The sequence below is a fragment of the Actinia tenebrosa genome, unplaced genomic scaffold (genome assembly GCF_029948245.1).
Source record: "Actinia tenebrosa isolate PJP-AT-01 unplaced genomic scaffold, QUT_ActTen_1.0 PGA_scaffold16__25_contigs__length_10494907, whole genome shotgun sequence".
Classification (NCBI taxonomy): Eukaryota; Metazoa; Cnidaria; class Anthozoa; order Actiniaria; family Actiniidae; genus Actinia; species Actinia tenebrosa.
The window spans coordinates 4,817,668-4,833,163 of record NW_028292576.1 but is presented as its reverse complement, the minus strand read 5'-3'; the positions used below and the strand labels follow the sequence as shown (position 1 = coordinate 4,833,163).

Here is a 15,496-nt window from a genome sequence, read left to right as displayed (position 1 = left end):
ATGTCGTTCTTTATCGGATGTACAGCCTCGCTCCTAAGTATCGCCATGTTATCCATGGAACGTTCGATTGCTGTGAACGCCAACTACCACAGAAAACTTCCAAGAAAACGAGCCGTTAACATGTCCGTCGCGATCTGGATCTTCTCTTTTACATTTCCTTGTATCTACTTCCAAATTGGTTATTTCAAATTCGCTTTCATCTTTGCAATCTTAATGATCATTGTCACATTCGTTGCTATGGTGATAGCTTTCATACGTATCCATTGCAGCATAAGGAGCACGACAGCCAGAGTCTTAACTGTTCAGCCCATGGGATCTGCTAACGAAAAGACTTCACAAATAGAACTAAAACGTGCCGAGAGAGAGCGGCGAGTGACTAGAATATTTACAGCTATTCTTATCTTCTACACGATATGCAACTTACCCGCATTTGTGTTCATCTTTGTCGTCAACTTTTGCTCAAGCTGCAGTTGTATTTTCATCCACTGGTCACGTGACCTCCTTCTCTTGTGCGCATTGGTCAACTGTTCGGGCAACCAGTTTCTTTATGCTTGGAGAATGAAGAGTTTTACGAGGGCTTTCCGTTCGTTAGTGCATCTACCGCTGACCGACGAAGCATCAGTGATCCAAACACGAGATACGCGTGACAAACAATGATCAATAGCTACTCATTCAAACTTTTGCACGCACAATACTCAATGTAAAACTTATAAAACTAATAATAATGAACGATAAATAAGTGACGCATGCGTTGTTAAAACGACCGAAGGAAGCTTTGAAAACACTAAAGGTAAGTTCCAATAATCATTACTTCCATCTTTACAGATCTTAATTTCGCTTTCTAAATACTGGTATTCACTTGGTATTTACATTAACTTTCAAACTCTAATAGAAAACGATGCATACTTTTATTAAACAGATAAATCTTTTTTATTTTTTGTTTTTCAAAAGTAGAAAAACGTGCGAATTTCTATTGAGTTAGCAGAGAAATTTAATATGATATTCCGGGTTGTTCTTTAGAAAAGTATCGAATAATTCATTACATTGAAGTGTCTGTATTTGAAAGCCACAGTTTTACTAAAGAACTTATTGTTGTCAACCCAATTTTGTCATAGTCTGTGTCTATGGCACATTGGTTTGTTTTGTTTTTCTCTTTGTTTTTCTCTTTCCTTTTTAAATTTATTTTTACATAACTGGTTCCGGTTGCACGAAGCCTGGATAGCGCTATTCAACGGATAAATCGTGTCCAATGGATAAATTTATTGGATAACAGCATCAACTTATCCAATGGATAAGAATTTGTCCCCTGGATAGCGCTATCCAGGCTTCGTACAACTGGGCCCGGACCTCCAGCCCTTTATCCTTAAACGATGCGATTATTTTCCTTTCTTTGGAAGGATTTCATTTGTTTCGATTAGACTTTTCGCATCTTAAAGTGGAAGGCGATGACCAATGTCAATAATTATGGAACATTTGCCTCAGCAATTACTCCTGACCCAGTCCCAGTCCTTGAACAGGTGGCTTAACATAGGCATAACACATGCATGAAGAGACTTCACAAAATATCGAGAAAAATATTACACTTTTCGATACACTCGCAAGGTCTCCACTAAGGAAAGTTCACACTGAAGTAGAGTTGGATCGGAATCTTTTCCCCTGGCGGTATATTTTTTCTCTCGATCAACTGTATGTACATGCAGACGTACTATCTAATTAATAAATATATTTTTTGGTGTTCACTCATATGTCACTCTAATAAGTATTGGCATACCATACGCAGATTATTTTTTGTCTTGTTATCTATAATATATTTTTCAATATATTTCTAATAATTATATGACTTATCGATTTCATTAATCTTTTCCTTTTATTCGATCACAATAAAACATCCCGGATCTATAAAACTACTTTAAAGCTAAGAACACTTTTTTGAGAACTCTAATTACAAAATGTTTTAAATATTTTATGTTACATTTACTCAGGAAATATTAAAAGCTAGCTTACGCCAATTGTTATTTGGCATCAGTCTTCTTCAAAGCTAATAGGTACTGTAGATTAATATGAGATCTATTCTATTAAGAATAAAAAGGTTTAAGAGAGAATTCTTTTCGTATTCAAGCAGTGAGCGCAAAAAAAACTATTTTCTTGAAGAAAGGCTAAAATCTTGTTATTCAGAAAGTTTAACTTGTTTGGAAGTGGAGATGATCGATGAAAGTGGAATCAAAGTGTTAACCCAAAGCAAAAATTTTATTCGAAAATGAGGTTTAGGCCTTCATTTGTTTATTTCCCATACATTTTCTATAAAAAAGCCTGACAAAGCTACATTCTAACACAAATGCAACGAAACATCTTTGTACAATTGAAAATACCGCTTCAAACAAGCATTTTATCATAGTACATCAGTTTCTAACTGTTTAAAAAAGGTCGTGAGTGTTAACCTAAAGCGAAAATTGGGATCAAAACTCATACGAAAGTCTAGTTTTTGGCGCTTTTTGCCATTATTGCTCATTATTGAAAAAAATTTCCTTTTAAAGTTATTGTCAAGTTGAAATAATATGAGAAACAGGGTGTAAAGGGCATCTGATCCCCCGCGCAGTCTTCTGCCGGTCGCTATTAATATTAGTAATAGGACAGAATGGAGTCCAATTCGGTCTATAAACAAACCATAGATAAACAATGCTGACCAGAAAAATGATCAAAATCAATGAGAGAGATTTTAATGAAAAAGCAAGAAAAGTTAATGAAAAATCTCATACCGCTCGATGACTAGGCGCGTCTTACGTTAAAGTAATGTGATTCTGTTCTATCCATAATGATAAAATACGACAGTCTGTCAACCAATCAGATTTGAGAAAATTCTAATCGTTATGATTAATGTCTTAGTATTTCGTGTTTCTCTCTTCAAGATAACAAGAAATGTCACTTCATGTTAGTGAAGAGTCAAAAATCAAGAGTCAAAAAAATTACTTTCAATGTTCCTAAATCCTAATATATGCTTGAAAGAAGCTGAGATTGATTACTCAGCCTTTAACTGATGCCAGATGTCTCCACTTTTCTTTCATCGTTAATAGTCTTCACTTCATCTTTCGACAAGCTTCTCAAGAAGTTGAAGAATGGTAGTAAGTTAGGTTTATTGGCTTGAAAAGAGAGGATATGGGATTTGGGCATAATTTTATTCCATTTCGAAGAGTCTATTTACAGTACTTGAATTTGGTGCAGTTTGTCACCTCCTCAGCTAAGGCACTGAAATACCTAGGTTCTTCCAAGGGGGTTCACAGTTTCAAAAAGCCGCCATTTCAGATCTTTTCCCTCCAAAACGCGGAAAATGGACGTGGAAAAGGCTTCGCAGCCTTTTTATGCTTCAACACACTGACAGGAATCACAGTAAATACTTACTATTAGATTTGCTTCGAAAAGAAGAGGGTAGCGAAAGTTCGGTACACGAAAAAGATTAAAATTAGGCTAAAGCCATATCGTTGTTGTATTTATCACTTCATTTCCACGAAACGAGGGTCACGGGCACCTAGGACCCCCACACCATTCCCCCCCCTCCCCCCCTTCCCCCGTCCCCCTTCGTGACGCTCTTGTAAAGCAAAAATAAGTGAATGAATGAATGAATGAACGAATGAACTTTATTTACTCACGGTTAACGACTAAGTTACACTGCTTTTCAGGCGTGCCGTGCTAAAATTTAAGCAATAAATACAAATAAAGAATATAAAACTATATATTTGTTTATGTAATAATATATAATAATATATAACTATATATGCCATCTACCTATACTAATATCTACCTACCTGTCTATCTACCTATGCTAATAATGTATCCTAATTACGTGTAAAATAATAATGTAAGCCTGAAGTAAGCCGATTTCCAAGGTAGAACTTGATTTTAATAAACGAAGCGGAAACATATCTATAATTTCAATAACGATGGTCATATTATTCCCAAAAGAGATATGTTTATTGACTGTGCTTTAAAGTAACCTTCATCTTTCTACACTTTCATCCGACGTGTATTTGTTAAAGAGGATCATGTTTGAATAGGATTAGTAAACTGTGCGGTGGTTAGTGTTTGGGTGGGGGAGGGGTAGAGGAATGTCAGTAGACTGCAATACATGGTGGTCTGCGGGGCTCGCAGCGAGTAGGAGGAAGTGGGTATACCGCAGACCGCCGATGGACGCAGGAGGGAAGACGAAAGCAAAATAAATTTGTGAAATTAATAAGTTCATGAATGTGGTTTTTCTCTTTATATGTGGAGAGTTGATTAGTTTTAGAATCTTTTTCTTTTATGAACAACTTTTAATTAAAGCATTTTTCACTTCTATTAGATTATTCATCCTACCACAATGCCATTCGGAAGAGATGGTATCTGTGACGGTGTTTGGGCGCCAAGAAACTTATCACTTTCAACAGCAGTCATCGCGTCTCTCCTCTCCGTCATAACGATTCCAGGCAACTTACTGATCTGTATTTCAGTACTCAAGAATCCCATCAAAGACCTAAGATCGTCGTTCAACTTTTTCGTTCTGAATCTAGCTTTCTCCGACCTCATTTCAGGACTCGTGACAGAACCGATCTTTGTATGGTATCATGCAAGCGAGGCTCACGGTGACCCAGTTACGAGGTTTCTGTGGATTGTTCACGTGACCTATTTCATTTCATGCCTGGCATCTTTACTTAGTATTGCTGCTCTGGCAATCGACCGTTATCTGACAGTGACATCTAGATACCGGCGCAAAATTGCTATCCATAAGGATGTGTACGTGTCGATAGCCATCTGGTTGCTGTCCTTTAGTATCTCTATGATATATTTCGCGACCGGGTTTTACAAGTTCGTCTTGATATTTTCTAACGTTGCTACCATGACAACGCTTGGAATTATCACTTTTTCATATGTGAAAATCTACCAAAGTCTTCATTCACACATCGACAAAGGCGCTAGCTCAGTCCGCAGTCGTTCACAAGTAAAAATGTTAAAATACGAAAAGAAGGCAACCAGAGCTTTCCTATATATTCTTGTCGTCTTTATATTCTTTAATGTCCCATCATGCATCATGGCTTACGTCATTAATTTTTGTGTCACGTGTGACTGTGAGACCATTCATTGGTTAAGAGATTTCCAATTCTTATCAGCTCTGTTCAACTGCTCCGCCAACCAGTTTCTGTACGCCCTGCGCATGCCCTTGTTTATTCGCGCAATGAGAAATGTACTGAAGTGGTGTCCGTGTTCCTTGCCTTGTGTGAGTCGAATCGATGTAACAAGCGAAGTAATACCGTCTGTATCTAAAGTAAAACAAAGAAAATCATCGAATAACGAACAAAGGAATAATGATAAACTTGAATTAACTCGCTGAAATGCATTTTCATTAGTTTTAGTCTGTGCTTTGATTTTTGCATAATATGAACGCCAAGATGGACTGTATGCAAGAGACTCATTCTTATAGTCTCTCTTATTAGCTCGTGCTCATAAACGCCTTCCTATCCAATACTTCAACCCTTACTTCCTCCAGACTCTTGGTGGAAAACAGTTGGTTTAAAATGAATCCAGAAGTTATAGGATTTTGTCTGCTATGGTCCAAGCTTTGCAAACATATAATAGTACGCTTAGCATAATCATATACAGGATGAAGGGGCGAACGGAGATTGGCGATCGGTGATTGCACCACCAAACAGAACTGTTGTCACACTTTTACGGACACATGAATCGAATAACATCCGCGTCAACTAATACTCGCCATATAAGGTTTCGCTGAAAGGTGCAGACATTATTTAGGCATTTAGGAATGACTGTGAAGAAATTCTTATACCCCACAATTCCTGTTAGTAGTGCCATCACTGATCAATCTCTTTTTGAAACAGCTGTATAAAGCCATGATGTGCTTAAGCTTCGAGATTGAAAACCAATTTGATGCCCGTTTAAAACAGGCGATTGTCTATCGCTTGTATCGCGATATTTTTTATCATTTCGCTTCGAAAACCAACTTTAGCAATTATTATAATCTACACATGCAATCGTTTGTCTCACTGGAGTGACTTGCTACTAATGACAGTTGAATCAGTCAGGAAGTGGTAACAAGGTGGCCATTAAACCCCCCCACCCCCGCCTTTCTAGCTTGGAACTATACTGATGTGTTAATTAACATTAAATAGTGTTAATAGGACGTTTGCCTGATGGCGTCATTTGACTCGCATTACCATAATGCTTGGCAAAATTTCTTTCTTATTTAAATTTGTATTCCCTCATGAGAATTGTAAGACAGTTGGTGCTAATTAACTGGAAAAAAAAAGTGTGCGAGGGGGTGTGGTAGTAGAAGTCAATAACGCCATCGTGCAAACGTCCTATTGCTTTAACAGGGCATCTTCTAAATCTCTTGCCCATCCCCCCCCCCTCCCCTACTAAAACTCTTTGATCCTCCCATACAAAATATATTAATCTTGTTTTAATATTACACATTGAACTGCTGTGTGTTTGTACGTAATATGACGCGAATATAAATGCTTTGTTATCAATTGTCGAATTAATATTAATCAGAAATAAAAATACCGACGGATTGTTTTTTTCAATGCATTATTTACTTAGATGTTTGTATATTTTTTTATGTATTACTTATGTATTAATCATAAACTAATTTAAAGGTCCGCCATTAAACATTCTCGTACCCAGAGCTCCTCGTTCTCGTTCCTCCCCCGATGAGGCCCAGGGAACAGCCGTTTTTTGCACGGTGCTGATTGGTTCAAATAGCCATTTTACATGGTCTCAATGCGCTTCACAATCATGACCAGTGGAGGACTTTACGGGCTGCGTATTTAGGCGCTATTAGCAGCCGTGCAGCTTACAATCATAAGTGATTTGTTAGTAAATTATTTCAAAGAAAATGAAAATAAGTTAGTAAGTTAGTTAAAAGAAAATAAAAATAAAAAGAATTTCAAAAACAGTGTTGGGTAATAAATTTCAGGTCACCCATCCAAGCACTAATCTCACTCAAACTTGCTTGACTTAGTGTCTTGGAAGCCCAAGTTCTTTCAACTGGGCCACGATTTCAGAAAATTAACACAACAATAGCCATAAAAACAATACACCAGATAGACTAGATTATTTTCCACTTCAAATCGATGTGCCAGTGCGTGGCAGAGTGCAAGGGATTAGCTGTAGATATGGTCTGGGGGCCGGCTAGTCTCTCCCCGGATGCTTCGGCTAGAACACTATCCTGCGTAATCCGTACAACCAAGGGCAGAGGGACTTAATTGCCGTCATGTCCGAAGTCCATCCGACGACCCAGCGGATGTCTTGGGGTATGGCATGAAGGCACTGTTCTTTTCTTCTTCTGTATATTTGGAACTAATTATCTAATTAAAGATGGTGGACGCTGGTTCGATTCCCACGGTATTAGGAGTGCTTTTTTCTTCCTCTTCTTCGTTTCCTCTAGACTTGGATCTTTTTTTTTTTTTTTTTTTTTGCTGGGCCTATGGGCACAGTACATTTGCTTTTGGTGAGTTAGGTATGATCGGAATTTAGTGTTACGAATGCCATTGGTGGACCTCGTCATGATTGACATTGGTGAAACACGAGGTGAAAATGCATGTTGAGATCTGTAAGATCGGGACACGGAGGAGGTGAAAGAGGTTGAACATATGTGGTTTTCGTGGTAAGAGTGCCTTAATCCAACTTACTTTAAACTTAATTTGGTAGTTCTAAGCAGATAATTAGAAACTGGAGCTAAATTAGAAACTTTAAGTGCGATTTTTGTTTTTTGATACAACTCGAATTGGTTACGTAAACAAAAGATTGTAAATGGACAGGCCAGGAATTTCTACCGCGTCATTGATGTAAAATAGTACTCGCTCGAGTTTTAGATTATTTTATTAGCAAGAAAAATGATATTAGGTTTGATTAGCAAAACATACTTATTTCTAGTCGAATATTTTTATGAGAAAAACGTATTTCATGCTGTAAGCTTGAATGGGGGCAGGCCAGGAATTTCTACTGCGTCATTGATCTAAAATAGTACTATTGGTATTTACTAAAACAAGGAACGACCTAAAACCACCTGAAACGACCTGAAACCATCTTGAAACCACCTGAAACCAGCCAAAACATTGAATCTCCATCGAGTTTGTCGTCCAGTTTGTGTATTTTATTGACCTTTATCGATCGATCGAGTGTTTGTTTTACGTATCTATTTCTAGTTGAATATTTTTATGAAAAAGGGATTTTCATGCCGAAACCTTCAGCGAGTGGGTGGACGAGGAATTTACTGCGTCATAATTTACATAAAAGAGTACTCACACGAGTTTTGTATTAGTTTATTTATAGTTCCTTTCACGGTTTCCGACGCCATATTGTTTTGGGTGCAAATTTACTTAGAAGTGTAGGGAAAGAGATACGTTTTTCGTAATATTTCCATTCTGAGGTTACCCTGCGAACAAAGTCTCCTTTACCTTCCCCCGAGTGAGAGAAAGGAAAGAGTCTTCTTTCCTTTCTCTCACTCGGGGGAAGGTAAAGGAGACTCTGCTCGCTGGGTATTCTGAGGTAAATTTTCGAGACCAAACTTTTTCTGTAGATGGAGAATCTTCTGTTCAATAATGTTTTGTGTGGTGTTTTTGAGCCGATGGAGCCACCATACCACTGGTTCTCAGAGAGACGGAGGCTTGCTTTGGGGTTTGCGACCAAGACTCGTTTTTGCTGGTTCAATTTGACCGTAAAAAAAGATTCAAACCGAATCCACGGACTTTCTTATGTCTTACAATGACTAAATCCCAAATAATCTTCTACTCTATTCAAAGTATCCAATGTGCCCAGCCGTTTGACACGTTTTCCCGTGTCAAAACTTGTTAAATATGTAATGATTATTTTTTATAAGCGACTTTTCTTAATTCAAGAAAATGAGGATTCTATTTCTTTTTCTTTGAAAGGTCTACTTTTTTTCTTAATTTTCAGCATTAACAGTTTAGCAATCTTCATCTAAAAGGCTGAGCTGTGCTTTCTTGCTTTAAAACTGTCTGGAGCAGTTGACTAAGAGCTTTTACTAATTAAGTATATAATCTATACACTAACTTAATTTCGTCGTCGTTACATGTTATACCGGAGCACCATACTAAATAAAAATTGGTAACCCATCCACGTTGATTTTTCATGACTTGAATACGTCACTTCATTCCGTCCCTCCGTCCGTCCATAAGTACGTGCTTGTACACACCACAGAATTCCAGTTCCCGGTCAATTAAAAAAGCCTTGCAAATACACAAAAAATATTTTTCACATCCATTGAAGAGATCTTTCTTATATCGGTCGAGAAAACTTTAGATGAAAAATGAGAAATTTACATACATTTTTATGTCTTTTATCTGACACCTAATAATTAACGGAATACATATTTATCAAGGGTACAAGCCTTGTTTAAAATCCTTGCCTATTTAGAAACGCCAGAGTATTTATATTAGCTCATGTGCAGGAGTTTCCTTTCATTCCTTTTCTTTTCTTTCCTTTCCTCGCTCTTCTCTACTTTCTATCTGTCTTTCTTTCTTGTCTTTCTGTTTACCTTTGTTTTAGATATAGGCCATAAAAAAACTTTGCTTCCAAACAACATCATAAAAACAAAACGACTTTAGAATTAAAGACATTGTTTTATAGCCTCAAACTTAGAGATAATCCGTTTTTTTTTTCTTCATACCACCTGCTGTTTGAAATTTCACCGGATGAAAAAGATATAGTACCCAAGGAGCCTTGCTTCCCATTTCTTAGTCCTTTCTTCTGTTTTTCTGGATACTATTTTTACAGTGTTTTAGAAGTGTTTTAGATTTTTTGAAACTTTCTTTAGCCAGTGAATAGCTGCTCGAGTTATCGCGGTAAATTGATTATGAAACGAGTCTTTTAGATATCACATGCTCAACCAAAATGCAACATTAAACTACTGATGAATTTAATCCAAAATAGCCATTTTTGTAGACAATACTTCGCTTTACTTTTGCCTGTCATTCAGCCGTTGCTAAATGCATCATTCGTTGGAAACACGTTTTATCATGACTTTATTGAGCTCAAAATTAGCTATCACAGATTTGTTAGGATACAGAAAATTATTTCATCATGCGGGAATCAAAGGTTACTTCGACATTCTTCACAAGCTCGTCACACGATCATGTATAACCTCTTGTTCTGTCGTATGCAACAGGTTTTGCTTGGTTGTGGTACGCAGCCTAAACAAATTTCCCCGGTGCCGCTTTTCTCTACAAACACGACAGCAAGTGATATCCAAACACAACTGCCTCACCTTCAACGATCCAAAAATAAATGGATCGATTGCACTGTTTAAGTACATAAGTACGTTACTAAATGTTACAAGCTTTGTGAAATGTTTGTTGGTGTAACCCGAACCAAAATCATGCCACAGCCAACAGAGATGTGTGGGTAGCATACAGACCGCAAAGACAACTCCGGCAGACATAAAGATCTTGACAACTTTCATGTTGCGTTGTACTCTGGAGATCATCACACTCCGCATATGTGCACTTCTATTACATGTCGATTCAAAACACTCCATAATTTGTTTTCTTGAGTCTTGGTTCAAGTTCCGTATTACAAGTGTGTAAGAAATGGTAATTATTAGAAGAGGGATAATATATAGGACAAGGAATACAGATACTGTATATACTTTACGGTAGAATTCCAAGGGCCATTTCTCAATGCATTGGTTATTTTCAAGGCGTAGAACCATCATATATGGTAAAATCAGAAGACTAGATATACCCCAAGTTACAATAATCGTACAAATAGCTATCTTTGAGTTTATTCGTCGTTTAAAAGGTGTTACAATCAAACGATACCTCTCGTAACTCATTTCCAATAACGTCATAACAGATACCGCCATAAGAACAGTCTGAAAAGGATATGCAACGCTGCACATAAACTTGCCAAAAGGAAACCTCCTCAAAGCTAGTTCTACTAAATCCAGCGGAACGCTTACCACACAAGCTCCAAGATCAGTAACACAGAGATTCAAAATCAGATATTCGCTAACTTTTCTTTTCCGTTGGCTGAGGATGACTTTGAATACAAGTATGTTCCCGAATGTTCCAATTACTCCAATGGCAACGTGAAATAGAAAGTCAAAAACCAAAACCCAGCTATCCACTTCGCTTGTTTTGCTGCCGAATAGTGTCGTTTCAGTCGTAGTGAAATTTAAAATCATGTTTTGAGATACTGAGCTTCTAGATGTGCCTCTTTGCTCATTCATTCTTGCCATCCGTGATATCGATGTCATGGGGGATTATTTTACTGTGAAACTGTCATCAACCTCTGTCTTGAGAGGGTGCTGCTAAACCCCGAAACACCGAAACACCGAAACACCGAAACAGTACCAAAACGAAACACCAGTGTGCAAATACTTTTTAATATAATAGTTAAAAGTAGTAGATCATTGAATCTTTTGATTTTGAGAGCAACTGACATCATTTAAGACCAGTTTACGATGTTTTAAGAATCGTATTTCTGGAAAGTTTTATGTCATCACTCTGCACACATTGCGGGCGGACACACGGGAGCCTGGCTTTATATTGCTGGTGGTGATGGATATGATGCAAAAGTTACTCTGTTGGCGGTCGCTCGATCAATCCAAAGACGAAAACACGAGGAGGGAATTATCCTGCTTTTAACAAAGCTTGACAAAAAAATATCACGACAAACTAAAATACCATGGAAAATATAAATTATTTTTCTATAAGTTTTTTTTTTCGATTTATACATAAATTTAGCAGGTTTGTGTAGTTTGAATCATAAATATTGAACAGTGATTTAAGCTTTTTACCGCGCTCGAATCACAGGACGTTTCCTTTGGACGAATCATGTAAAACGATACTTTTAAATTCAATTGTGCTTCAGTTCTGCAATGTTCGGCGTGTAAGAACTTATTTACATGTTTCTTGGGTCCATCTGATGATGTTGTGTTAGCCCAAGAACAAAATTAACTGCTCATTTTTCTTACAGACTAGCGAGGACCCTCATCAGTTTCGTTTTTTTAAAGTAATTAATCTATGGAATAGGTCACGGTCACTCTGTCACGTTGCTCTATTTAGGTCTCAGTCACGTTTTAATCCCAATTATCGGATTATGACAGTACAGAGGGATGACATAAAACTTTCCAGAAATACGATTCTTAAAACATTGTAAACTGGTCTTAAATGATGTCAGTTGCTCTCAAAATCAAAAGATTCACTGATCTACTACTTTTAACTATTATATTAAAAAAGTATTTGCACACTGGTGTTTCGTTTTGGTACTGTTTCGGTGTTTCGGTGTTTCGGGGTTTAGCAACGCCCGTCTTGAGGTCAATTGATGTTCTTTTCATTTGAAAACCACTTTAAGATCTCCGTCATCGATAAACCAACAGTTCCCGTAACTTGTGCTTAATTTATTTCAAATGTTAATGAAATACGACTGCCCTTCACGACTCAAACACGCCTAACAAACATTAAAATACAATTTATAATTTTCTTAGACCCTGAGAAACAAATCTTCAGTGGTTTCTGTTTTATTCATGTTGAAGAAATAACAGATGCTGGGAGCAACTTATAGATAGTGATCATCAGTATGAATTTCTTGTGAGACATGATAACAAAATGATAATAAAGCGTATCATCGCTTTAGGGGTCTTGTTTTAATTGAGCACCCATACTTCATTTGTTCATAGTTGTTGTTGCGTCTGTCTTTTTGTCGAGGGTCGAGGGTCGAGGGTACCACGTCGAGGGTCGAGGGTACCAAGTCGAGAGTCCAGTTTTACGTCGAGGGTACCAAGTACCAAGTACAGGGTAGACCGAATTACAATGTCTAATATGGAGGAGAATTTCTAACTATTGAAAATATAATTGAAAACCATTCGCGGCAAAGTTGCATTTGAGCCTCAAAGGTCATTTCCGGTTTTATACTTAGGCTCTGTCTGACAAACACGACCGATTTTGTAACGCCATGCTTGACACGTATTCAATACTATATATACTATTTCTTTGGAGCTCCGCTTTTAGGCAGTGCCTAAATCTATATTAAGTTTATATTTCCATTATCCTTGAAGGAAAAAAAAAAAAAAGAATTAAAAATAAAAACCAAACGAATATTTTGTATAATTGGTAACTACGTGAAAAATATTTCAATTTCATTACGTGGTCAACGAACAAATCTAATTGGAAACTTTTAAGTTTAAAAGACTAAACTTAGGAAATTAGGTTTGAACTTGGGAGCGAATTTCCCAACTGAGTTCCGAAGTTCGCTCGCTAGCTTGTTAGCTAGAAATTATATAACTTGAGATTAAATTAGCTTAACAACCAAAAACAACGGGACTTCGATTGAAGTTTGACTCAGGCGACTGTATTCAAAGTGCATGAGTTGCGATTGTTAGATATTGTAGTCGTCTACTTGTTATTCTGTCATCGACCAGCTCCTTACCAAAAGGAACCGGTGAATTATCAGTTCTTCCTGAAAAAGCCCTTCGCTATAAATGTATAAAATTGCTGCCATGCACGGTGGTCTTTCCCTCCTAACCGAAGATTGGCCCTTCCATGTTGATTTTAACCTCGATTATTACAAAATAAAGCATAAAAACATATATATGTGACAGAGTCAAAAGAACGTTATTTTGAACAATATCTAACAATCGCAACTCATGCACTTTGAATACAATCGCCTGAGTCAAACTTCAATCGAAGTCCCGTTGTTTTTGGTTGTTAAGCTAATTTAATCTCAAGTTATATAATTTCTAGCTAACAAGCTAGCGAGCGAACTTCGGAACTCAGTTGGGAAATTCGCTCCCAAGTTCAAACCTAATTTCCTAAGTTCAGTCTTTTAAACTTAAAAGTTTCCAATTAGATTTGTTCGTTGACCACGTAATGAAATTGAAATATTTTTCACGTAGTTACCAATTATACAAAATATTCGTTTGGTTTTTATTTTTAATTCTTTTTTTTCTTCTTCAAGGATAATGGAAATATAAACTTAATATAGATTTAGGCACTGCCTAAAAGCGGAGCTCCAAAGAAATAGTATATATAGTATTGAATACGTGTCAAGCATGGCGTTACAAAATCGGTCGTGTTTGTCAGACAGAGCCTAAGTATAAAACCGGAAATGACCTTTGAGGCTCAAATGCAACTTTGCCGCGAATGGTTTTCAATTATATTTTCAATAGTTAGAAATTCTCCTCCATATTAGACATTGTAATTCGGTCTACCCTGTACTTGGTACTTGGTACCCTCGACGTAAAACTGGACCCTCGACTTGGTACCCTCGACCCTCGACGTGGTACCCTCGACCCTCGACCCTCGACAAAAAGACAGACTCGTTATTGTTAAAAGTGTGTTCAATATTGCCTTAGGCACCAGGGGACCTGTAAATCTAATCTACTCCACCAATACGAGCTAGATAATTAATTTGTTTATTTAAAAAATGCGACACTTAAAATGAATTGCAGCTAGTAAAAAATATATATGTGACGTTTGGACGTTGAATCTCTCTTTTTTTTCTTTTCATTTCGCCATATTTATTTGTATATTTACCAGTATATTTTATAGTATAGATTTTATACGAAATTTACAAATGGCAAGGGGACCTCCTGAAACGATCAGGCTTATGAAAGCAGAGAGTTTCCTTCTGTAATTAAGTAAAGTCTATAAAAACATACTTTTTACATATTGGCGACTTACGCGAAATCACAAAACAAAATATATCAGATATTGTCAACATAATAATAGAGAAGATTTTTACAAGCAAAGTGATAAATACAAAAGAGTAGGTCATTATCAAACCAAAAGAAAACTAGAATGAGAGATGAACTATATATAAAATCTAAATACCCACGGGACAAAAATAAGCACAATAAAATAGGAATCACGTGAAAACGTTCTTTCAAATAATTAGGAACTATAAATCCGTTCCTGATCAGGTGCTGTAACTTTTGTGATAAAACAGGCTTGTGATAAATATACAATATCCCACCATGTTTATTTATCAAATAAAACCGCTTTTTCGTCTCAGCTCAGTAATAAAGCACGCAGGAAGCGATGTAAGCACGAAAGAGGTGTAAGGAGTGCTTACGGCGCTTCCTATGTGCTTTATTAACGAACGGAGCACGGTAAGGCTGTTTTATTCGTTTTATTATATAGTTACTAATTTTATTTCGAATTGGAATTATTTACAAAAAAAGCTATAGGATGTAGTAGAACCTTGCGCGCTTAGGAAGCGCCGTAAGCATTCACTTCTTTCGTGCTTACGCCAATTCCTGTGTGCTTTATTACTGAACGAAGTACGGTAAGGCTTTTTAATTTGTTAAATACAACACTTTGAATATGTCCATGAATTGTTGCACTGACAAATAGCGTGGAGGCTTTGAAAACGTTTCGTATACTGTATTTCTAAGAAAAATACATTATAGACCCCTTGCACTGAGTCCCCAGAGGAATTGTTCTGAGGGATGAAACAATGGATTGTTTTTGCATAAGAATAGACGCCC

General features: G+C 36.9%; 2 protein-coding genes and 1 pseudogene across 2 annotated transcripts; 1 reads left to right on the top strand and 2 right to left on the bottom strand.

Annotated features, from left to right (window-relative positions):
- LOC148910627 (uncharacterized) overlaps positions 1-15,496 on the bottom strand; it is a 124,898-nt pseudogene that overhangs the window by 31,993 nt on the left and 77,409 nt on the right.
- On the top strand, positions 663-6,539 carry LOC116292162 (adrenocorticotropic hormone receptor). Its single transcript, XM_089030989.1, has 2 exons — positions 663-790; positions 4,334-6,539. Exon 2 carries the CDS (start codon positions 4,352-4,354, stop codon positions 5,357-5,359), a length of 1,008 nt encoding a protein of 335 aa, XP_088887115.1. The 5' UTR covers positions 663-790; positions 4,334-4,351; the 3' UTR covers positions 5,360-6,539.
- Positions 10,121-11,245, bottom strand: LOC148910631 (galanin receptor type 1-like). Its single transcript, XM_089031374.1, has one exon. It carries the CDS (start codon positions 11,243-11,245, stop codon positions 10,121-10,123), a length of 1,125 nt encoding a protein of 374 aa, XP_088887500.1.

Coding starts and splice junctions, on each gene's coding strand:
- LOC116292162 (XM_089030989.1), top strand. CDS start 4,352: ATGCCATTCGGAAGAGATGGTATCTGTGACGGTGTTTGGGCGCCAAGA.
- LOC148910631 (XM_089031374.1), bottom strand. CDS start 11,245: ATGGCAAGAATGAATGAGCAAAGAGGCACATCTAGAAGCTCAGTATCT.